This window comes from Anas platyrhynchos, chromosome 9 (assembly GCF_047663525.1).
Source record: "Anas platyrhynchos isolate ZD024472 breed Pekin duck chromosome 9, IASCAAS_PekinDuck_T2T, whole genome shotgun sequence".
Lineage (NCBI taxonomy): Eukaryota > Metazoa > Chordata > Aves > Anseriformes > Anatidae > Anas > Anas platyrhynchos.
Window position 1 is genome coordinate 8,636,328 of NC_092595.1, and position 25,569 is coordinate 8,661,896.

The 25,569-nt window shown below is 34.5% G+C and overlaps 1 protein-coding gene across 12 annotated transcripts in view; it reads left to right on the top strand.

Moving 5' to 3' along the window:
* ATP11B (ATPase phospholipid transporting 11B (putative)) overlaps window positions 1-25,569 on the top strand; it is a 62,467-nt gene that overhangs the window by 24,457 nt on the left and 12,441 nt on the right. For 6 of the 12 annotated variants that reach the window (XR_005268041.2, XM_038183904.2, XM_072042520.1 and 3 more), the window contains exons 11-29: window positions 1,240-1,390; window positions 3,957-4,154; window positions 4,384-4,542; window positions 4,843-5,015; window positions 5,408-5,476; window positions 6,424-6,497; window positions 6,584-6,687; window positions 6,826-7,007; window positions 7,723-7,926; window positions 8,184-8,337; window positions 9,250-9,352; window positions 11,008-11,153; window positions 12,311-12,370; window positions 13,248-13,375; window positions 14,141-14,279; window positions 17,372-17,437; window positions 17,730-17,833; window positions 18,463-18,628; window positions 22,450-22,535. Coding sequence is in view for 11 of the 12 variants with exons in the window: in XM_038183904.2 (XP_038039832.2) it covers window positions 1,240-1,390; window positions 3,957-4,154; window positions 4,384-4,542; window positions 4,843-5,015; window positions 5,408-5,476; window positions 6,424-6,497; window positions 6,584-6,687; window positions 6,826-7,007; window positions 7,723-7,926; window positions 8,184-8,337; window positions 9,250-9,352; window positions 11,008-11,153; window positions 12,311-12,370; window positions 13,248-13,375; window positions 14,141-14,279; window positions 17,372-17,437; window positions 17,730-17,833; window positions 18,463-18,628; window positions 22,450-22,535 (2,466 nt within the window). In the remaining variant the exon portion in view is untranslated. The remainder of the gene's footprint in view (window positions 1-1,239; window positions 1,391-3,956; window positions 4,155-4,383; window positions 4,543-4,842; window positions 5,016-5,407; window positions 5,477-6,423; window positions 6,498-6,583; window positions 6,688-6,825; window positions 7,008-7,722; window positions 7,927-8,183; window positions 8,338-9,249; window positions 9,353-11,007; window positions 11,154-12,310; window positions 12,371-13,247; window positions 13,376-14,140; window positions 14,280-17,371; window positions 17,438-17,729; window positions 17,834-18,462; window positions 18,629-22,449; window positions 22,536-25,569) is intronic. The other 6 variants (XM_038183905.2, XM_038183906.2, XM_027464663.3 and 3 more) reach the window with 1 other exon arrangement.

The following is a 25,569-nucleotide window of genomic DNA, read 5'->3' on the forward strand; positions in this document are numbered from 1 at the left end:
TTGTTGGTTTGTAGGCAGGGGAAGAGAGAGTAATTGCTTTGCCTTCATTAGAGAGCTATAAATATAAAATAATTTTTGTGGTATTCTATCCTTTATTGTTTCTTTCAGTCATGTATACAAAGTTGAAATACCTAAGGTTAAGAAGGTTTAAAGCAAGAAAAGTTAGTTTGGGAGGTTTGTTTTGTTTTTCTGAGATGTAGAAATCATTTAATTGTAGGTGAAATGCTGTCTTGAACTAAGTGCTGGAAGCACTTCTCACAGCAGTTTTTCAGAGCAGTTGCAGCCTCTGCTGTCTCTGCATCACTATTGTAAGACTGCATCACGTCTTTAAAGAGTATGGACTGAATTCTTAATCACATACAAGTCTTTGTCCTGAATACTAGTATCTGATACAACAGGGAGATAGCTTTGTTTCATCTATCTGCCTAGGCTATATCCTTTAAAATATGTTTTACAATGAACAAGTTGCAGGCTTGGTTTTTAAAAACTTTGCTTGTTGTAGATCTGTGGTAGATGTTACTATAATAAAAATGCATATATTGAACTCAACAAATTATTTTAAAAGGAAAACGAGTTTTGATATGTTGCCTTTCTTCTAGTTATTTAAAAAAAAAAAAAAAGAGTACCTCCTGCTATTCTTTTACAAACATGAAATTCATTATGCTTTTATAGCCAGATACAGACAGATCTATTAGGTGCACCAGAAAAATTGCCATCAAAGCTAGGGGTGGAAAGGGTTGTAACATTCCAGAATATAAACCTGTTTGAAAGGTCACCCTGGTATAGCATGTTCTGGGTTAAATAATCGGATGGACAAAGAAGTGCTCTTCTAACTGAGGACAAAAGCTGCAGCCTTGGATTTCCACAGTGCTTTTTGTACTGCCTTCACAGCCTTACTAGATAGTCAGGGAAGAAGGGAATGGCTAGAAGAAGGATAAGTCATCCCCCGGAATTTTGGACAGCAGGTGTGACACAAGTCAGCTGTGGGTATATCCTTGCATCTTAATCTAGTCTTCCTGTTGGCTATATGTAAAGTGTGTATTAGTCAGATGTAGGATTTCTTGTCACTCCTGCTGCTTGTTTGTCATACAGAAACTTTGGATCCTTCTGAAACACAGGATGTTTTTTTTTTGTTTTTTTTTAATTAAAAAGATAAATAAAAAGTGATCATTATGTTTATAGCTTGTCAATAAATGAAGCAAAATAAACTGAAATTTCATCTTTTTGGCCTTGTTCCAGGTCTATGAACTCCTTTTTGATTATTTATCTAATAATCCTCCTCTTTGAAGCCATTCTAAGTACTATTTTGAAGTATGCATGGCAAGCTGAAGAAAAATGGGATGAGCCTTGGTATAATGGAAAAACAGAGCATGAAAGGAACAGCAGTAAGGTAATGTAGTTCTACCCAGTTTCATATCTGAGGAACTTTGAACTACTCGATACCAAATGAAGTATTTATTAAGTCTCTATTCTTGGACATAGGTGTAACTACCACATGTTACTTGTAAGTGTGTGTAGTATTGTCTCAATATTTTTTGAAAGAGCATTCGTTGTACCTAGCCTTGCCCTTGCATAGAAAAATTTTACCTCTGTTACTCGTGGACTACTTCTTTAATGAAAAATCCAAGCTTTTGAAAATTTTGTTTTGTTAGAACATACTTCTGATATTTCGTGTTCTGGTTGCGGTTACTGTTCTTTTGGGTGCCTTTTGTTCATTCCTTAAATGAAAACAGGAGGAAGATGGCTGTTCCTGTGTATGTTCTGTTGCGGTGATTTCACAATTGAGTCATTTTGGATGTTCTGTGATGCTGAAATTGTTCAGACAATTTCATAAGGCTCTAATTTTGCTCAGGCTCCTTCTTGCCTTCTCACTTTTATGTAGAAATTGAAGGGATATGTTGAAGTGTTCCTTAAATCTGCAGTTCTGAGAAGCATGATTGTTTTTTTAATTCGTTTTTTAGTTTTGTTTTGTAATCATTCTGTACTTTCCTGTACTGTGGTTAATTCCTGATTTCTGTGTGTCTGCTTTCTTCCAAAGCAGTTCAGGAGCTGGCTGGAGCTAATTCTAAGAAGTAGAGGGTATTTTTAAAGCACAAAAGAGTTAGAAATCCAATTTCCACATGTGATGTGGTGTCAGATGTTTAATACTCCCTCTGTCTCCCAGGGAGTTGAGAATTAAATCTGTTCACTAGTTGCTTTATATGCTTAAAGGCCCAAATCCTAACTTAGAAGACTTCTGTTCTGCTTCACAAGCAGAGTGAAACTTACATTTAGTACATAATTGTTTGGAAAGGAAAAAAGAAGAAATTGGAGAATATTTCGAATTCCAGGACAGTGAAGAGTTTACTGGCACTCCTTTGTAATAGACAATTTTCTCAGAAGTGTGTAATGTAAACTTCGTAGTTTAACTGGAAAAATATCTTTGTGTCAATGCCATGTTTTATTTAAAATGGTTAGTTCAGATTTTTGATAGCTGTATTGATAACTTTTCAGTGCATTCTAAAATAATCTTACCTAAAAATATCACTACTGGAAAGCATTAAATGAATTCACAAACTTTCAGATTGTTTAGTCACTTTTCTTTTTAATACCTCCACCCACTTAAAGGACTTTAAACTGTTGAAGTAGTCAGTCAAGTAAATTTTTTTGCTCTTAATTTAAGGAGCCTTTTCAATTCAGAAGACATAATGGGATAAGTATTTATGCAATCCTTTCATCCCCTTTGCCTTCAAGAGCATACAGAGCCATCTATCTTTTTGCAATGCCACTCTCCTTTTATCATGTCTTTTTTCTCTCTTGCTTATTGTGTTCTTTCACAATCTTGCATTTCTCAGTATGCTTGCTAACTTTAGTCATTATCACTTCTCAGTATATCTTGTCTTGCGTGAATTACTGTTCTCGGTAGTTATCTATCTTTTATGTGTTAGTTTTGAAGATCTCAAAAAACTCAGCAGGTTCTGTGACTTAAGAGATCCCTCTATCATTGATACTGACTCTTATTAAGTAATTATAGCTACACTTCATAATTAGAAGAACAGATATTATTTACCTTAGTAAACTGTTGACTACTTTATACTCACTACCTCCAAAATGTTCTCCGGCACAATATTATTGTTAAAGTTAAAAGGATTTGTCCTTGTTTCTCTAGTCTCTATTTTCTGTTCCATTATTCAAGTGGTGATAGGTGTCTTTCAAAAGTATAATTTAACTAATTTGTTGTGCAAATGAGAAAGAGGGACCTTCAAGGAGACTGTAATGTTGCATTTAAAGTTTAAGGTTATCATACCTAAGAAAGAAATTCCTATCTTATTACATAGCCATTTGCTTGAAGTATATGTATTGAATGCAAGGATTTTGAGAGGCATAAAGTAAATCTGTGCCACTGAAATCCACTCAGTCTCTTTCCTGTCATGTAGTCTAGGACACCCACTTCAATCGGGAATGCCAGTAAACAGAAATCTATGTCACTCTGCTGTTGTAAACCAATAGTGAATAATTGCATATTTGCCTGTGATAGTACAGAATGTCAGTTGTTTGGGTCTTGTCTTCACCATGTATGGTTTCTTAGAAAAGCCTGCGAACAGTGCCATGTGATGGAACGTGAAAGTTGTTTGGTCCCAGCTCCTTCAAGAGAGCTGTATGAGTATAGAATCACCACTACAGTTAATATTAATTTGCAGCCCTCTTGGTGTTCAGTAGAAAGGACAAAAACTAATGAACTTGAGAACTGAAACTGCCTAAGGCAGTCTTGCACCAGTTTGAAGGGCAACCTGCTGAGGTAACCTCTAAATGTCTGCATTGTCAATGCATTTGTTGTATCTCTCATTTAAGCTTGGGAACTTGGTCTCCTCTGGCTCTAGTTATTTGTCATTTTTCATACACTTGAAACATACCTAATCAACCGTGTTTTACCTGATAACTGCAGTAATCTTTATATTTTCTTTTTTCTCTCATAGATTCTGAGATTTATTTCAGATTTCCTTGCTTTTCTGGTACTTTACAATTTTATTATACCTATTTCACTTTATGTGACTGTTGAGATGCAGAAATTTCTTGGATCTTTTTTTATTGGCTGGGATCTTGACCTCTATCATGAAGAAACAAACCAGAGAGCACAAGTAAATACTTCAGACCTCAATGAGGAATTGGGACAGGTATATCTTCTTTTTAACTTCTATTTATTTTAACTGCCGTTTTCTACTTCTCTTTTAATAATAAAAATCATTATTGTAGACTTTTTATTAGTAGTGCATTAATATCTGATTAACTTGAAAATAATATATCTGATTTTATGGCAGAAATCTAAATTCTTACATGATCAAACAACAGCAGCAAGTATATGCAACTGCACGTCTGTTTTTTTTTTTTTTTATTTTATAAAAGGTAGAGTATGTGTTTACAGACAAAACCGGTACATTAACTGAAAATGAGATGCAGTTTCGGGAGTGCTCCATTAATGGCATAAAGTACCAGGAGGTCAATGGTAAACTAACACCAGAAGGGTTTTCTGAAGATTCTCCAGATGGAAATATGCATAGTTTGGTAAGACTCCTACTTGCCTCCTCTCCCAACTCTCCCCTCATTAGGCATTCTAGGTAGAAAGGATCTAGTACTAGCATTAAATGTAATAATCTTAAAATGAAAATATGAATTTCAGAATGGTTTGAAGCTATTAAGTGTTACTGAACACCTCATATTTATTAAGTAGGTAGAGATGTGATTATTTGACAAGGAATACTTGACTTTTTTTTTTTTAATTCTAAACATCTTTTTTTTCTGAAATGTGTTCAAAACTGGGTTGATATCTAAATGTTACAAATAATCCTTTTTCCTTTCTTACAGATGAAAGAGGAAGAACTCTTCTTGAAAGCAGTTTGTCTTTGTCATACAGTACAGATCAATGCAGATCAAACAGATGGTGCTGATGGTCCCTGGCATGCCAATGGAATAGCATCCCCTTTGGAGTATTATGCTTCTTCACCAGATGAGAAAGCTTTAGTTGAAGCAGCAAGCCGGTGAGTTTTAATGCCAAAGTTATGTACTGAAAAAATTGCCTACTAGGGCAGGCGATTTTTTTACTCAAAGCAAACTTTAAAATTTCTCAGAGAAGCTCTAAAGCCCAAGACCTGTTACTGTTCATTTATTATGAAAACATACAAAAGCAAAATGCGTGAAAACCTAGGGATATCGTAATGTATGATTAGAAATGTTTATGGGAAATCCTTGAGAAATTAAAGTGGGCGGAATATGTTGCTGTTAAAGTACTGTATAAAGAGAACACAAACATGTATCTCCTTTATTTTTTTTATTATTATTATTATTATTTTTTTTACCATTTAGTAACCAAGAGGCATTATATGTACATTTCTACAGTGCCGAGTAAATGTCTATTTTCTTCTCCTTTTAGGGTTGGAGTAGTATTTACTGGAACTAGCGGGGACAGCATGGAAGTAAAAAGTCTTGGAAAACCAGAAAGGTAATCTTTTTAAAAATAAATAAATAAATTTAAAAATCCTTTTCTCTTTTGAAGAACGTAACAATGGTAAAGGTAAATGTCATGTCTCTGTCTTAATCCTCTTTCTTGATAAGAAAACCTTGTGTTTCCCCAACATACTGTCTTTAATGCTTTTCCCTTAATTGTCTTCAAGACAGCTTGCATCTTACTCCTTTCCAATTGAAATTGAGATGCAAGAATTTCGTGTTACTCTACACAGTTACTCTGCGTAGTTCTATAACAGGTTTGCATCTTTGCCCATTCCTCAAAACTGGGACTCTACTAGAGCTTAATAAATAAAGAAGTATTAGGTTGTTTATTCAACTCTAATAATGTGCTTTCAGCTCTAGAAATTCCCAGAATCAGCTGTGCTGGCAAGTCTAACACATGTATAATCCAATTACATCTTTAAAGTTTCCCCATATTAGTAGAAATATTATTGCTAATTGTATATTTGCGTTATGTCATAACAGCTCTTCTCTGTATGACGTGTGTCAGTAGCCAGTACTTCCAAGTTTTATCAGGGAAAATGCACTCTTTCGACTGTGTAGAAAGAAAATGGGATTTTCAAAGTTACACTTGGAGTAATGATAAAAATATAAAGAAATACGTAGGAGATGATTGTACTCTCCAGATGCAAAGCCTAGTATTCGGGAAATAAAATTCCTATCGGTAGAACCTTTTATCTTTCTGGAATAGAATTATATATATGAAGTAATGAAAACCAATCAATTTCAGAAATGCAGATAACAGGGATTGCTACTCAACTCAGAGTATTAATTGTAAAGTTTCTATATAAAATGACACTTTGGGAAAAGCTCCAAGGATAAGTGTCTATTTACGGTTGTAAGTAATAAGTAATTATATGTAAAAATTGATTTCTGTAAATGTTTTCTTTCCTATCTCTCTCCTATTAAAACAAAACAAAGGTATAAGTTGCTTCATGTTTTGGAGTTTGATCCGAATCGCAGACGAATGAGTGTCATTGTAGAGAGTCCATCAGGTAAGTGATCAGAAGTTAACACAGCTGCAATTAAGAACTTCTTAAATAATATGTATTCTTAATTTCTACTCTATTTTACTTTTTAGGAGAAAAGCTTTTATTCACAAAGGGAGCAGAATCTTCTATTCTTCCTCGTAGTAAGAGTGGAGAAATAGACAAAACAAGGGTACACGTGGATGAATTTGCTTTGGTAAGTGTAGACATGCCACCCAGCTGACTGGAAGAAAATTCTTCTGATACAGATTCTGTGACTTGAACAAATTGCAAGTGACGTGTTGTTAGACCGGAATCTAGTCTACTCTGATTGTAGTCTTTTATTTTCTCACAGAAAGGACTAAGAACTCTGTGTGTAGCCTATAGAAGATTCACACCAGAAGAATACCAGGAAATTTGCAAACGCCTTCATGAGGCTAGGACTGCTTTGCAACAACGGGAAGAAAGATTAGCAGATGTATTCAACTTTATAGAAAGGGATCTGGAATTACTTGGAGCTACAGGAGTAGAAGACAAGTATGCAATGGAGTTTCTGCTAACTACGTTTGAAAACATAGCAAACTTAGGATTTATTACTGTGTTACGATGTGTGCTGCAAAAAACTGACCTGCCAATGCCAGAAGTTCTGTGCTACTTTTGTTTAGTGTGTTTACCACTCTTTTTGGATTGAGGAACACTGAAAACATGTTGTACAAACTGATTTTGTCGTTATAAGAATTTAAAAATGAACTTCATTAGGAGATATTTAATGTATATGAAATAAAGTTAGAATAATTTGAGTGTATGTTAAGCATACTACCTAATTCCTTGGGAAAACTTTGATGTATAGTTACTTTACAAAGTATACACAGAAATGTGTATATAGCAGAATGTCTTGTAATTCAGAGAGTGTACTATATGTTGGAATTTACAATGGAGAACTTAGTTTTTCATGCAGTACAGATAGTAATTGTTACAAACTGTTCTAAACCTTCTCAAATGCAGTAACAGTGCTTAATTTAAATTAATATATGCTTATTACAAATTTTTTAGCGCTTAGAAATACTGAAGTTCAGGTTTTATTTTATGAAGGCCTTCATTGTATTGCTTGTAAGAGAATGTCATCTACTACTGTAGTTTACCAATGATACATATTAAAATGTGGTCTTAAATCATCATGACAGTGATGTTACAGTGTGAGTTCTTTTTTATAAAGTATTCGATTGGTTATTTAAGATTTTCTTGTTTCTAGACTGCAGGAGAAAGTCCAAGAAACGATAGAAGCACTCAGATTGGCTGGTATCAAAGTGTGGGTTCTCACTGGAGATAAGCACGAAACAGCTGTTAGTGTCAGTTTATCATGTGGACACTTTCATAGAACCATGAACATCCTTGAACTTGTGCAGCACAAATCAGACAGTACATGCGCAGAGCAACTGAGGCAGCTAGCCAAGAGGTAAAGTACCCGAGATGTCATTATCTCTGCGATGGTCTTAACTTCATTTTCTTTGATTTTCAAATTTTATGGCAATCACTTTCTGCCTAACATGTGAAGATGCTTTTTTTTTTTCTTACCGCTAATTTTTTCCCTTTTATAATAGACTTAAAGAAGCAGTCTGTCTAAAAGGTTAACTTCTGTTTATTGCATGGGCAATTGCATAGTTTGTGACAAAATTTAACCAATTGAAAATCAACTTTTTTGTCCCTGAATAGAATAAAGGAAGACCATGTTATTCAGCATGGACTGGTTGTGGATGGGACCAGCCTCTCTCTTGCACTCAGGGAACATGAAAAACTGTTCATGGAAGTTTGTAAAAACTGTTCTGCAGTGTTGTGCTGTCGCATGGCACCCCTTCAGAAAGCAAAGGTAAGGTTATAGTCAGCTTTGTCTTGTAAGTACTTTTATAATGCTGTCTTACAGGCAAGGATTTCTGGAGATGGTTTGTTTCTGGTTGCCTTTTGTGTGACTGAATCCTTCTTCAATTCAGTTGGAGTAGTTAGCTCAAGAGTTTTGATATGTAGTTGTGAAAATTTGCAAATGGATGGAGAAGAGAGTCAAACTGTCATGGTGGAGTGGAGTAAGAAAGCTACTGCTTTACTGAATACTCGAGAGGCTGATTAAAAATTGACTTTCTGCATAACCTGTACGGTTTTGCATTGCATGTTCCATCACAAACTAAAGGCTAGATGAAAGATTCATGAGGCTGTACAGAAAAATACACTGCTCTATAGATCAAAAATAAAAAATGAACCAAGTTTGAGGAGGAAGTAGAAGGGAAGAGAAGCTGAGGCTGGTCTTCAGGAGAAGTTTGCCTTAATGCTCTCTTCCTCTAAGACCATTTTTATTTCACACGTAATTAATGTTACTCAAATACAGATCAGACAAAATTCAAACTCAGATTTTGTGATTTTTCTTCAATTCCAGAAAGCAAAGCTGTAAATAGATACAATATTCCTTCTTTCTTTTTTGAAACGTTCTCTTTTCATGTTGTTTCTCTTCCTTCTTTTGTGACTAATATTCAGTCATACCTCAATTCTAGTATTTTAAAATATGTTATACTTTTAGCTTAGCTGTATGTTTTAGAGGATTTTCCTGTGTATTTCCAGTAATGCTAAACCTCTGAAAGGCCAGCATTGCCCAATTTGTTTTTTTACCTTGCAGAAAAATAAAAAGGCAGCTTTTTACCTTGTATGAGATGCTAGATATGCAAAAAAGAGCAGGTTGTTTTATTGTAGAAAGATGGTCCGATTCTAAAAGATTTTGCCTTTTTTTTTCCAGGTAGTGCGACTGTTGAAAACATCTCCAGAAAAACCTATAACATTAGCAATTGGTGATGGTGCTAATGATGTGAGCATGATACAAGAAGCACATGTTGGCATAGGTAAATTACTTCTGTCACAAGAGATAAAGGCAAATAAGATGAAAATTTTAGTAGACAATTTGATGATGAAGTGTGTTTATAAGCAGATAAAATTCTAATGCTTCTACCCCTGTGAATAATCAGGCATTAATCTGAGTCATCTGTTGTTGCAGAGATTTGGTGAAATTTTAAATGCAAGGCTGTTTGTTTTTCAGTCTTAAATTTACTGTGTAGTCTGCCAATAATCAGAAGTCATGCTTAAACATTGTCTTAAGAACAACAGAGATTCTCTTAACCAGAATCTCAGAAGTACTCTGCTTCAGACATTGGAAGTGGACATATCTTACTGAGGTCATTGTCAGTTCCTAAGTTCCTGTGTAAACTTTACATTCAAACCTTTCTTTGTTCAATGCTTCTGATGTTTGCACCGTGTCTGTATCATTCTAGAATTGCTATTTGTGTCTAGGTTGTCTCTGTGGTAAAGGCTTTCATTACATTTCTTGAGAGGCTGTTACTGATTCTCAGTTAACTTTTCTGTTTATTTACTTTCTGTTATCTAGTGTGAACGTTTTTTAAACTTCTCTGCTGAGTTGTATAACTCAATACAAAATTTTATTTTATTTTCAATATATATAACTGAATAACTGTCACAAAAAAAGAAGTGTTTTGGTGTTTCCTTTAACAAATACCATCCAACAAAATTATTAATGCTGAAGGTTCTTAAATAAGAGCTTGGTACAACAGGCTGTTGAGTCTGTTGCCGTTTTGATTAAAAATGTGTAAGTAATATTCAGTTGTGGCAGTGATTTTTAAGACTGTGGGCATAGCCTGTCTGAGGAGGTTACGGTCCAGTAGCAGATGATACTTTATTATATGGCTGATTTGTCAACTAAATAAAGCTAATTTTAATAAAATTATCCAAGTTTCTGTTCCAATTCATAGCTGGTTAGATATTACATCTACTTTGGCCAGAGCTAACAAGTCTTTGCTGTGGAGGGTAAGAGGGAACCTTTAGAATACTTTTTTCAGAAATGATCAGTACAATTAAGTGTCTCTGGATTCCTGGAAATCAGACATTTCTTTTCCTGTAAAAGGGCATTTTGTGTTCTCTGTATATACTTACCCTAATCTTAATAATAGATTTTAAAAAACAATTTGATTTTTGATTCAGCTGTGAGAAGTGAAATGCGCTATCTGTCCATTTTATTAAGTAAATTGCTTAGGTAACAACAGCACGTCTTCACTCTGCTGTTAAATATCCATCATAAGTTCTTTCTAGAAAGTACTGTAAGAAAAACCCATCTAAAATAAAGCATATTATGTGAATTGATGATTAATAATAGCTTGATAAAGGTTTGCTTCTTATTATTGAAAAGTTCTTGAGAAGTTTCTTGGTTTTGCTTGTATGTTGTTATTTGTCTATTTTTAAGTATAGTTTATTGTGATTTTTTAATTGGATCATCCTTAAACAAGCATTTTCCCTAGGTTGCTTCAAGAGTAATGCCTTAGTTTGACACTTTTTCAAACCTTTAGTTATGTTGAAGTATAGAATAAGAGAACTACATCTTTAGATGTAGGTTAGATATATGCACATGTATGTTGTTTTTTTTAAATAACAACAATTCATTTTTATCATGTTTAACCTGTCTTTTGTCTTTGTTTCCCAAATATTATAGGAATCATGGGCAAGGAAGGGAGACAAGCTGTAAGAAATAGTGACTATGCAATAGCACGGTTTAAATTCCTCTCCAAGTTGCTTTTTGTTCATGGACACTTTTACTATATTAGAATAGCAACCCTTGTACAGTACTTTTTTTATAAGGTAAGTGTTCACAGTGTGTGACAGTGAACTTCATAGAAAAACATGTATGTATTTCCCAGCAAGAAATTTGTTTTAGATTTAACGTTTTTGTTGGGAACAAATGAAATTAGCCCATTTAAACATGTTTTCTGTTGTTGATGTTTCTACAACCAAATGCAGTTAAAAACCAAATGCAGGTTTTTAACTGTGAAATTCCTTAGTATTTCCACTAGAAGTAGGTTTTAAATACCTCAGTGAGTTCACCTAGTGTGGGAGACAGATATTGTTTGCTTGCTGAAAGCAGTAGTGCTAGCTTGAAATTAAATGCCTTCTTTACCAAGATGTTAAAAGTACAACCTTTTTGTTTACTGATTTTTAAAATTAACTAAATACATTTATTTTCAAAGGAAAAAAGAAAGCAGGAAATAGGTGAGGGCGGGAAGGACCTGCAGAGAAAGCATGTGGGAAGAGAACATGGTCTTTGCCTGCAGGCTCACCTTAAGGAAATTTAACAGTCCCAGCCTTGACTTAAAAAAAATCCTGAGGTGAAACAGTCCAAGGAAAATATGCACCAGCAACCAAGTTATCTCTGGATGCCTCTTGGGGTTTTATAGACTTGGAGCAGCAGGGAGCATGAGAAAAATATTGGAGGGAAAAGTTGGTGTTTGAAAGCCTGGGAGCTCAGTCCTGGGCTGGAGTGCTTAAAACTCAAAACTAATAGCTTTTTTTTGTGTGTGTGTTGATCATCAGGCATAAGTGAAAAACAAAACAAAAACCCTACCCCACTATCAGACTAGCTATTATTGCTATTAGGAAAAATTTCTTTGCCGTGAGGGTGGTCAAACATTGAAACAGGTGATAAACAGTTGAGGTGGTAAACACTCCAGGCCTGTCAGTGTTTAAGAGGCGTTTGGGTAATGCCCTTAGTAATGTGCTTTAACTTTTGGTTAGCCCTGAAGTGGTCAGGCAGTTGGACTTGATGATCCTTGTAGGTCCCTTCCAACTGAACTATTGTATTCTAATTTAAATTTATCTGGAATTCTAGCGTTGGCCGCTTAGCCACATTTTTGTCTTCTAACCACGTATTTTTACTAGTTTGCAAGAGTTAGCAATTTTTGGGGGGAACTGTAAGGCATATACTGAAGGATTAATTATTTCATTCACTTCTTGTTTTTCAGAATGTGTGCTTTATTACACCACAATTTTTATATCAGTTCTTCTGTTTGTTTTCACAACAAGTAAGTATAGGATGCCTTATAGCTTGTGTATGAGAATCTCGGGTAAATAACTAAAAAAAACTATGAAATATTCTTTCCTCATCGAAAGTGAGTGTATTTGGTGATTTTTTTTTCCACTTAGTACTGCTGATGAATGAATCTCTCACTGTTAGGCAATTCATACGAATGAAAAGAAAGTTGCACGTGTAAGATTTTTTTACTGAGCTCTCTGTAAGAGCTTTTTGTTCAGTTTGGATGCAAAGATGCTGTCAAAATGGTGTGTCATTCGTTAAATGGCTGTTGTTTCTTTTCCTCCAGAGAAATTATAAATCATTAGTGAAGTTCAGGATATTTTGGCCTGTATGTTTCAAGTTTGCTTGACTAACTGCTGGGCTTTTGTTTCCCATAATTAAAATAAATGTATATGTGATTATATATAACCATATTTTGATGAATACAACTTTTTTTATTCACCTATTTTCTGTAGGAGCAGGAAAGGGTTCTTTGCTTCAGTGTAAATTTAAGTTTCATGCTGTTGACTGTAAAAATCACATATATACCGTAATACAACTTTCTTTTAGCAGCTTTATGTACTTTGAGAGTACTTTAAAAGGTTTGTAAGTTTTAAAGTTCTTCTGCATGCTTTTCTTCTGATATTGGCAAATTAATTGTTTCATGGAAAAGGTGGAGTGCATGGAAGCACCACAGATGTAAAATTCAATAAAAATCTAGATTAATTTTTCTGTTTGACAGCTCAATGTTACTAGATCATTATGTAAATATAGCTTTTTTTCTACTCAGTAAATTGTGTGATTAAATGATTTGCTTCTGCTGTTGATTTTAATAAACATGAACAACTCTTCACATTTCTCAAAATAATTTTTATTTCCATTTTCAGACACTCTATGACAGTGTATACCTGACCTTGTACAATATTTGTTTCACTTCCTTGCCTGTCCTCATCTACAGTCTTTTTGAACAGCATGTGCATCCGCATGTATTACAGAGTAAACCTGTGCTCTATCGGTATGTATATCCTACATACATCGCAACAGCAGCATACCATTTAGAACAGTGACATCTGTAGAAGTCTGAACTTGCTACTATGCATTCCTTTTATCTGTAATTTATGCAATTTTCAATAATTATCCTCGAGAGGAAGTACTGCACCTACAGTTTTCATCCTAAAAGTTAAGCAAAATTAGTATTTTAAAGAGAAGTATCTTTTTATGTTAGTCATGTTAAAACTGGAAGAGTTGAATACTTGGTCAACTTATATGATTGACAGCCTTCTCCTGCATTGCCTGGAGAAGGTGAAAAATACTCAAACATGAAAAATGAAAAACTAAGGTACAATAGTTAAGGAATCACTGCAAAAATGCTTTTCTAAGAGGGGAATTGTTTTCCTGTGGAATTAGATATCCTCCCAGTGGTAGAATGTTGCACTGCATACCACTTGAAGAAAGACGCCTAGACAGGATAATGGGCAAGTATCAGATCTGGCTATTTCTTCTCTTACAATTCCACATGTAAGGAGAATTCTAGTTTGTGCTAGTTTGAATTTGACCCATAAGACAAAATTTACGTTGATGATCCCTGCATAAGCAGAGTCATCTCTGAGTTCTTTTTGCTCATAATTTACATAATTTTTCTTTCATATGTTGACATTCATTAAGCATATCTTGGTGCAGTTGAAAGTTACATTTATTCAAAGTAGTAGCAGCTATGTAGTATGAATAGCTGATGGGTTATAAAAAGACAATCTGAAATCCGAAATCTTTATTTCTGCAGAGACATCAGTAAAAATGCTCATCTAGGCTATAAACCATTTCTTTACTGGACGATCTTGGGCTTCTTTCATGCATTTATTTTCTTTTATGGCTCGTATCTTCTAATGGGAGAAGACACTTCACTGCTGGGAAATGGCCAGGTAAAATGTCATGAGGATTGTTCCCTGATTGTATTTTTTGGTGATATTTTGTAATATATATTTTTTTTTTAATTCAAAAATGTCAGAAAAAATCTAAGATGTTTTTGATTTTATTAACTGTATAAATACCAAAGATGCTTTACCATTCATCATGTGTGTTCTCAATATTTTGAAGACAATAATTTAATGAAATCATTAAATACTGATTTGAACTCTTGTGTTTTAATGATGTCAAAGTTGAGAGGAAAAGTCATGTTAAAAAAACAAACAAACAAACAAAAAAACACTTCAGATGAAACCATTAGATTCATTAAGGTTGGAAAGCCTTTACAATTCTGCTTTCTCGTCAGACCAGTTTAGAACAACCTGAATCTTGGTTACTCATAAAACTGTTACGGATAGTGATACAAAAGTCATTTGCATCACGCCTTATGCTGTTCTTACTACTAACATGAGGTGTGTGGTGATTTTCATGTAGCCTTTGGTAGTCTTGCCAGTTACAGCACTTGGTCTAAAAATAGCTTTATGTTGTATTCACACTGGTCTGCTGATGATAGCTTGTGCCCATTCCCTTAGGAAGCTTAGCATGGAAAAGGGTTTCCATGTAATGGTGAGGAGGCAATGGTCAAAAATTGGACTGAGTGACTAAAATCAGAGAGCATGTGAACTGGTTGTTAGCATCCTTGCAGAGAAAAGAGCAATAAAAGGGGGAATGAAACAGCTCTCTGGAGTACCTATTTCATCATGAGATGCTATAGAAGAACCTTAATGTTGTTGTGCTTCAGACTAAAATGTCTTTCATAACTGAGGTGTGGATGTCCTCTGCTGTCATTTATTACAAGCTGTGTGACTTTGAAAGACTTGTGAGTTGGTAAAGGACCTTCAGTATTTATCTAATGAAGTACTTCTGTGCTATGAGTCAGTGCATTTCTGAGCATCTGTCTTAGTTGTCAATGCACCTTACTTCAAAACTGCTTAGTGAACATCTACAAAGCAGAAAGATGCTTTTTAACATCGTATATAATAACAATTGTTTAGTTTAGGGAACTGATTGTATTCTGTAAAACTAAACTAAGTGTTAGTGCAGTCTTTATGGAGAAGGTTCTCTTATTGTTTCTTGTACAAACTAATCTCTCAACTGAATGAGAATCTTTGAAGTACAGCTTTCACATGCACTCTGGCTTTTCACATTTTCTGTGATGTGACCTAAAAAAAAGTCTTTAGTATGTATTTCGAGATACTCTACTTTCTGTGGGCTTGCTAAAAGATGTTTATTTGAACTGGTAGAATTGGTTATGGCATAAAGTAAGTTGCAAGTAGTATGTGCCTGAAAAAGCCACAAGTTAAGGGCAAGAGAAACTTGTATACTGTTGAAGTGCTTTCTTGTAATAGTCCTCAAGAAGTGATCACTTGACACAAACGTGTGATACAATACAGTGATATATCCTATCCTAAGGCAATGAGCCAGCAATTAGCCTTATTTTTCATTCTGAGTTCCAAGTTTGGAGCAAAGCAGAATAGAACAGTACATAATTTTTTAATGATGGTGGTTTGTTAGGCTTACATCAACACATTGCGCAACAACTTGATCTTTTAGTTCTTTTTTCTCCCCCCTTTTTCATGCTGTGCATGTCGTCAGCTATTGAAACCTAACAGGCAAATGGTAAGAGCGTAGAAGAGGAGGAGATACAAAGTATTGTATCTGTTACTTCACAGGATTAAAGGATGCAGCATCCACAGTGTAAATGTGTTCAAAAATAAAATGGTGGCAAGAATCTGTTCATGTTTTCATTCTAACTCTGTGACCGTTTTAGAACAGTGTTAACAAAGACACTTTCTTTCACAGGTCACTCTGAAGCAGTGATTTTATTTCAAGATTATTATTGCAGCAATTAATAGCAAGCATGCTGTTAAATGCTTCATATTTACCTTTTACACCAAAATAGGCTTCACAAGATGCATTTCAACAAAGATTTGTAAAATTGTCTGTAAATCCAGACTTACAGCTGCCTTAACTTTTCACCCACGTATAAAGATGAGAAAAGCAGTTGTGAGATCTCTGATAAGGTGGTAGGGATTTTTTTTTATTTTTATTTTTTGTCAGAGCTCTGTAACAAGGACTACAACTGTGCAAAACCCTTTTCATGCCCCTGTGCTGTACTAACCAGTCCAATCTAGGATGACTTTGCCTGTCTGCATGTAGCCCCTTTGTCCTTGCTTGCTTAGTTTGTTACTGGTAAATAGTGAGGTGAGGGTTTGTTCATTTTTAGTATGGTATTGATTGAAAAATGAATAAATGAAAAAGCAGTCTTTGGTTTCGGTATTGGGACTGCTTGCAACAGCAGAGTAGTTGGATGTGTATAGAGTGGCGTTTGAGTAGCATGTGGGTAGAGAGAATACAAACTCACATCCCCGCTTGGTGTCAGAGCTGAGATTTCGTTGTTGTAGAACTTGTTCAGAGTTTTGATAGTCTAACTTATGTGGGCAAAAGAATACAAAAGTAACTGATACAGCGTTTTAGAATTGAAGCTTAATTTTGTGATCACTAGCCTTGAAACAAAGTGTCTTTTCCTTATCATTTTCCTTGAAAACTATAATGGCACCATTATTTTTGAATTGTAAAATTGTGCTTGGGAAAAATGTGAACTTACAGGTGATGCTGCATGTTGAAAACTGTCTGAAAATGTTAAAACTGTAAGTGTTTTGCAGTTATGTTAAAGTGAACACCTTCTACCTGATATTTATTTTTGTTCAGATGCTTACATTTAATCGATCAATTTGGTATCTTCATTTTTCTATCATTTCATGTAATTATTCTGAGCTTTCTTCATCATTCATGTAGCCTTTATGGTGACTTGTTTTGAACCGGGAAGGAAGATGACTTGTAGAAAGTTAATTTTGCTCCTATGATAAGCTATATTTTTTCTAGTGGTTTGTGTTGTATCGTTCTTACTTTTTCATGATGCAAGCTTTGTCCACAGATTCGTTTTATTAGTATAGCAGACTTGAGAAAATTCTAACTTTCCATGAATGCTTTGGCCGATCATTTTTATTACTAATACTAATTTATTTTTGCCTTGCCGCTTTCTTAGATGTTTGGAAACTGGACATTTGGTACTTTGGTCTTCACCGTTATGGTTATAACTGTTACGATGAAGGTATGTTACCATAATCTCTGTGTTTTGATATACAGGCAACTATGTAATTGAACAATAATTTAAAATAGTTTTAAAAGTTATATGGAAGTTACTGATTCTTAAGAATTCCAGAGAAGAGGTTATTATTTTTAGTTTCAAAGGTGCTCAAGATGTTTTTGTGTGTTACGTTAATATTTAGTTTTAGCACAAGTGCAGTTCACAAGCATGGTCAAATGATTTCAGACCAGTATTTGTCATTTTCTGTGAAGTGTGAGGAGAAAAATGAAATTTATTTAAGCTATCTTTGTTTCAGATGGCACTAGAAACTCACTTCTGGACATGGATAAACCATTTTGTTACTTGGGGATCCATTGTATTTTATTTCATATTCTCCTTATTTTATGGGGGAATTATCTGGTGAGTTATTTTTTCTTCCTTTCTATAGCACATGTGATAAATGAAGTCATGAAAGAACACAGGTATTATGTTTTACCATGTTGCTCTGAATTTTGTGACGGGTGTTGAAAAAATGTAGTTCTAAGCTTACTGAGGCCATTTACGTTTTGCTATTCTTTTAGAAATGGGAACCATGTTGCTAAACTGTGATGTGCTCAAGGACAGGGATTACTTGTCTCTGACAGCCTGTGATTGTAAAGGCATTTCTATTTTTGAAAAGTACATAGGGTTCCCAGAAGGTTTTGTGTAGAAGGCAAATGCAATAGAAATGATGATGCTGGTAAATCAGTAAAGTGATACATTTTCGCTTGTGTTTGGGGGGCTTGGAGCTATAGGACATTGAGTGATTTTCTGCAACATAGTTTAAAACAGATCATTTTTCTCTGAAGTTGGGTACCCTCTGTCCTCGGTGTTTCTTTGTAGGCCAGGTCCAGGAGATTGCTAATGTTCTTGGACAGCAAATGGTTGTACCTCTGTATCCTGTGAGACTTGTTGCTCGACATATTTTAGGATACAATTGAGCCTGCCTGTACTGTACTGTTGTTTCTAGAAGTTCCTTATAATAATTACCACTTCTTTTAACTTCTCAGGCCATTTTTACATACCCAGGATATGTACTTTGTATTTGTTCAACTGTTGTCAAGTGGTTCTGCTTGGTTTGCCATAATCCTCATAGTAGTTGCTTGTTTGTTTCTTGATGTTGTGAAGAAAGTTCTGTACCGACATCTACAACCAACAAGTACTGAAAAAGCTCAGGTAATGTTATGCTTTTATATCCAGCTTGATCAATATGTGAAAGAATGCATTTGTTAAAATCTGTCTTGAAAACAAATTACTTTCCTGTGTTATTTTGTTGTCCTCTTATACTGCTGTCATGTTTAATGTATAAATGAGCGTTCTCATTTCTAAAGATAAATTTTAATTGAGCATTACCAAAATGAGAACACCATTTTACAAGGCAATGACATTCTGTGCTTAAGTAATCAATATATTAACAATAGTAGACTTACTTATAGAGGGGTCATTCAATCTTTTGCATCTCAGTTTGCAACTGCATAAGAGGATCATATATACCTGCTTTAAAATGGTAACTGAACTTGTTTGTCTAGGTATTAGAAGCTTTCTTCAACTGTAATTAATACTGAGTAGTTCTTAAAATGTTGATGAAAACAATTTTAAATAATACTTTAGTAGGACTTGTTTTAATTAGTATTTCTTAAATCTTGTTCATATTATACATATGCCATGTAAATGATTGCTGATTATATAATTAAAGATAATTACCCATGTGGTATTTTCCTAAATTCATAGATGGGGTCTAAAGAGACACCGATAATAGAATCTTTCTCTTGCCTGAAGCAGGCCACAAAATCTCCTTGAAATCATTCTTGTTGAAATTAAGCTCTCTTTTAGTTAAACGTGTCCTCTGTATTTGAGTGTTTTTACTTTTTTAGTGGCAGTACAGAGAAGTCTTGACTCACAATTCTCAGTCACCCTCTCTGGTTTTATTTTTCAGCACTTATCTTTGTATACCCTTTCTGATAAACTGTAAGTTCTTCTGTTAATGACTTTTTTATTCACAGTTAGGTTTCTGATCAAATTAATTTGATCTGACAGAGATTGAACTTGAACTTTTGAAGGAGAAAAAAAAAAAAAAAAAAGAAAAAGTTTGTAATCTATACTTCTGTAATCTGTACCACTCCTCAGTGTCTTAAATTTTGTATATCACCACAAGACACAATATTCTAACACTGCTTACATCAGTGCCAAGTATGGAAACTACAAGTTCCTCAGCTGTATTCAGTTCACTAAATAATATAGGTCAATAACCTGTTATCTTCTGCATCTTTCTTATCTGCAAGAGCTTGTTTTCTTCCAGGTCATTGCCAAGAGGTCAGATAGCAGTAAAAAAGACAGTAAATAGACAAGCAGCCAGTTGATGAAGATAGCCCGTATACAGTTCTCTTCTGAAAACTGTTGGCAGTTTTTAGTCTGTTTAATGTGTGCCATATTGATTTTTGTGGTGTCCTAGATGCTTAATCCAAATTTTATTGAGCTATGTACACAGAACTCTTAACCACATTACATCAGTGTTGTTACCTTTAGTATTTAATCTTTAAATTACTTTGATGTATGTGCCTTTTTATTCACTTGAATTATATTACCCTTCTAATTTGTGATTAAAAACATCCATGTGAGATGTTCTGCTGACAAACCTGTAGCTAGCCAAAATATCTATTAATCCCTTTTCAGAATTGGAATACTAGCTGCATTTTCCACTCCTGGAATTTAATAGCTGAAATCCAAGCTTTAATCCGAGTGGTTGTTCTTAAAAAACCACTAGCTTTTAGAAAACTGCTCAGATAGACCTGCTAAGAATCCTGATTGCATGTTTGATTTTAGAGAACTTCTTTTTTACTTACTTAGCTTCTTTTTTTTTTCCCCTTAAAAACTTACAGCAATATTTATTGAACACTTCAATTTCCTTTCTTTACATCAACTATTTCTGTTTGGCAGTGTATCAGTATGGTTGCTGAGGTTTCTCATGTCCCTTAAAAAAAAAAAAAAAAAAAAAAAAAAAAAAGCACTTGCATTAAAACACCAAAACCCCTCATTTTTTTCTCTTTTTCCTGTAGCCTTTGCCATATAATCCTTATTTCATTCTCTTATTTTCTTAATTGATTCAAAAAAAAAATCAGGTTCAGTTTGTTTCAATTACAGTCATTTGTATCAAGGACACAGTCAGGCTTCTTACCTTTAAGAAATCATCTTGATGGACATTTAACACATTCCTTTTGGCTATAGCTTAATTCATGGCCATGATAATTTTGTTTTGTGCACAGCTTGATTTTCCTTTTCTTCATTCTGCAGTGCCATTTGACAGCCATTTCAACGCCAAGGTCTGTGTTTACTAAAGCACTGCCTTTTTCTGAAAACTAGCTCCTGACACTGCAAAGTTTAAGTATTTAAAATGTGATTTGACCAAAAATTCTTCAGCAGCCACTTGACGGTTTCTCTGCATGTCTGATAGCAAAATCACAGTTAAAAATGTATTTCCAAAAAGTCACCTGTTTGTGGCTTTTATGAGGTTTATTTTGTTGAGATTTTCCCCATTTTAATGTGACAATTGGCCCTACAGAATTTCATAAGCTATTCTTCAAGTAGACATAAGTGAATATATTCAAGGTGACCAACTTATTTTCCACACTTACTTTCAGGAAGTAACAGGATGCTTCTTTCATTATTATACCTCATTAGATGTATTTTAAATTTGAGGTGAATATTTTTCTTTCAGTTTCAAAGCAGAGGAAATGACTCAAGCTTTCCAATAGAGTGAGTTTGGAGAACACTTGTGTCCTAAAGCACCCTCTGTGCAACTGAATTATTTTTAATTTTTCATTTTTAATTGTATGACTAAAGTGGTGCATTTGCATGTTGAGGGAAGAAAAGTTTAGTTTACAGTTCCTAAGTTTTTATTAGAGCAAGACAAATTGTTACATGAACTAATATTTAGTTACTGATGTTTAAATTCATAGCTATTTAAATTACTTCTTCCCTCCATTATTTAGATTGTAAAATATTCCCCTGAAAATTGTGAGTAAAACTAACATGGCTTTCTTGACTGAAAATGCTTGTTCCAATTATTTTACTCTTCCAGAAAGTAAGAGCACGCTATTTGTGTGAATTACGCACTGTAGCGCTCTGAATTAACCCAATCTATAGGTGTCTACATTACTCTATTGAGTACGTAAGCAACTTAATTTTAAATCCTTTAATTGGTGTAAGGTCATAGTATCAACAGTCACGGTTAAATGTTACACTTAGATAAATTACTTCTAAGAAAGCCATTAAATTTAACCAGTATAATGGAGAACCACTTTAGAAGGTGTTAAACTTTAAATGTAATTTTTCTATGTTCTACAATGACTTTAGGGAAAATAAAAATCTGTGTCTTCCATGGGCTAGCATGAGTTGACTTCTATCACAGGATTAGCTTGGTTAGATCTACCTTTCCCTTTTAGGGTGCCAGTGTGGTTTTTTTTTGTTGTTGTTTGTTTTGGTTTAGGTTGTGTTTTGTTTTGTTTTTCTTCTGTGTTCCTAGCTTTCTTGCCGACCGTGAAGACAATACATCATATGTTTGACTTTGGTCTTCTGCCTTTGGTCTGTTACCCCGTTCTGGGTAATTTCTGACTATAGTTCTGTTCTTTCCCAACTATGGCAAGTAGGAAGACTTGGACAGTAAGGGAAATCTGAATCAAAATATAAATCTTGTGGTAAATCACAGCACTGTTGAGGAAACAAGGTAATACAGAATAAAGATGTCAGGTAAAGTATAGACGTGTAAGCGTATAGGCCTTTGTCCTTAGTGTGAAAGCTGAGGTGCACTCAGGTATGGTCCCCCCAAACAATAACTGGCCGTGATGATCCAGGAACTGTCTTAAAGGTACTAGGCTTGTGTTTGTATATAATGTGCATACCACTTTTATAACAATGTCTTGTCCTGTGTCTTTCTCTTAGAAAATTACTGCTGCTACTGACTGACATGTATGTTCCATCCCTTCTCTGTCCAATTGTAGATGTACTCCAACAGAGTTGCTTTAAGTGACGAGTTCATCGCACTGCAGCCATTGTCCAGGGCAAGGAATCAGCTGAGCAAAATTAGGTAGAGTAGGAGGGATAGTTCCTCATCAACTCTTATGCATGCTGAAGGTGAACTAACCAGTGCTGAGAGAGATGGGAAGAGGCATGAATATTAGCGGGTTGAGAGGGCAATATAGTGCAGATACATTAAGTTTGGTATATTTCTTGGCTTTGCTCTGTGTTTTTGAGCCAAATGCTTCTCCTAAGTAGCATGTTGGACGTGCTTTGTTTTTAGGAAAAAATATCCCTAGCATGATGCTCTACTTTTGGAATAGACCTAGCTCTTCTTGCATCCATTTTTAAATAATTATAGTTTCTAGCATGGTTAAAATGCTTTTAATTTCTTCATGATCAAAATTAATAGTGCTTTTTGCATGTTGGATAATTTCAGCTTCATCAGGCCGTGACAGGAAGGTCCATATATTTCAAGCAGCAGTTTATTGCGAGTTGTTTGCCCATTTTAATTTGCTTTCACTTGTGTTGAAAGTGCAGAAAATGTTTTAAATTTGGGTGCATATGTACACTTGTGCAGCTAAGGCTTTTTGTGTTTGTTTTGTGCGTATATGAAGTGAGTGTTGTTTATTTTGACTGCTACAGATACATGTTCTCAAATACATTTTATACAAAGTTCTAGAAAATTATACAAGAAAAGATAAGTGTACATGTGTAGCAGAGTTCAGTACATGAAACGCTGTCAAACAATGATTCTCACTTGTAAGACTGAAACATTCTTATGCATCAATAATGTCTTAATCTGTTTAATGTATTATCCCACACTTATCTACGTCTATATTATATGGTAAGAAATAATGCAGAGAACTGATTTCTTTTACATAATTTGTAGGTAACTGTTGTCTAAAAGCATGAGAACGGATGCTAGGAGAACCAAGCAACCCATGTTTGGGGGGTTTGAGACACTAATTTACATTTTTTTAATAAGGAAAAGTAGAAGAGATGAAGTTGTCATTGGAAGTGGTTAGAGTATTTTTAAATCAGTTAATTGAAACAATAACTATTAATATCAAAAGATATTAATATATAAATACATATTTATCAAAAGATATTAATAGTTATAGCCCTATTAAAATCAAAAAGAAAAAGCTTTCTGTTTGCTCTGAGAGTGGGCAGTATATTTGCAGGGAGACATCTGAAGTGGCTATTCTGCTCAGATGGCTTATTAACAGGTTTTAGCCGTTATTTGTCACACCGTGAAAACACATCAGGAATTCTGCAATTTAGATTGCCAAACACCCCAGAGAGGCATTGTTTTTTGTTTTGTTTTGTGTTTTGTTTTTATTTTCTTTAAATTTAGCACTTACTAGCTTTAAAGCAGAGGCAAAAACTGCAGTAAGATACCTCTTCAATTTTAGTAAACTTAGGACTTGGCTTTCTCTAGTTCTTTGTTAGTCTTCAGATGAAGTTCAGAAGCTACTCTGTGGATTCTTACCGAAAGTAGTGAAAGGGGAAAATGGTTAATAGGGGTTTTGTGTTACTTGTTAAATATGTATTAAAAGCCTCAAAAGCAATATAGTGCCAGGTTTAACTGACCTATGCCATGTTATGAGAATGTGCTTAGTGTTCTGTTGATATACCAAAGCGATGGTATATCAACAGAATACTAACACCTTTTATGAATGCAAATTAAAATATATGGGATGTTGTAATCAAATTTTGCGTGGTTAGGCTTAAGTGTCCACAAATGTTCAAGTTTATAAAACATTTGTGGTGTACACAGAATTGAGAGCTTGGCGTCTTCTAAACATCCCTGTGATTTCTGTAAGGCAGAAATGCACTCTTGTGCATGCCTGTTAAACTCTTACCTCTGAACTATAATGTCATTTTGTAGCTTGGGATGAAAAGGAAATACGACAGCACAGGTCAGGTGCAGGCTTTATGCTTACCCAGAGACGGATGACTGAATATTTGAAAAAATTCCTTTTTCTTCTATAGCTGTCTTTAGTTAGTGGAACATGTCGAATTCTATCTTGGGCTATTAACTGGGCTCCCTTGTATCTCATTTCTGTTTTTCCTTTGTAAACAAAGTTTTGTGTGTGAGGTTTGTGTTAAATGTTTAATGTCTCTGCTTTGTAAGAACTGTCAGAAATCTTAATCTGCATGCAAGACGTGTTGTTCAGATACGTGTTCTAATTCTAATCAGAGATTAAATTAACTGTTTATAGAGGCTTTTACATTTTGACAGTGTATTACAGTTGTGCACAGTGTCAGGGAAACAAAAAGCACAGACAAGATTTTTATTTACAGGGGAGGTTGTCAGTGCATAATATATGTAGGACTCTTAAACTGGAGCATTTACCTTAGCATGAGACCCTGTTCTTTCTTCATCTGCCCTCCTATGAATCTGTTGTTGGCTTGTTTTCCTTTCATCTCTGTAGAGATCTGCTTTCTTTACTTGTCTCCATAACTTCTGGCCCTGTCTTTATGGCCTTCATTACTTGTCTGTATTTTTTCCTCTAGTTGCTGTTACATAGGATTCCTCTCCTAATAGCTATCATATGTGATCTAGACCAGCTGTGTAGAAGTCAGAGCAGGGAGTTTTCTGTTCCTTTTACACATTCCTTACAGAAACCACATAACTTCCAAAAAAACTGTACAAGTGTACAGTAGTGAAATATATCAGAATACCATAATTTGCTAAGCTTTGAACAAACTTTGTCTTCCTTTACAGGTTTGTATATTGTATTAGCATAGTGTTTTGCTTGTCTGTGAGCTAATCCACAGAACCTATGATAGGAAGAGGGAATCAATGAGAGAGTAGACTTTTCATACTGATTTTCAGTAACAAAAGTGTACATGTGTACTTACTGGAAAATACTTTTTTCTAATTATTTTGAAATAATTGAAAAAAATGGCATTTGTAGGTTTACTTGATTTGAAGAAATGAAGAGTAGAAAAAAACAGAAAAATGTTGAAATTATAAGTACCAATGAAGTTGTTAGATGTCAGTACTCATATTTTTTTAAAATTCTAAAGCTTTCTAATTGTCATTTTGTTACGCAGCGTGTTATGGATTAAAAAACAGAAGTGAGCTTTAGAAA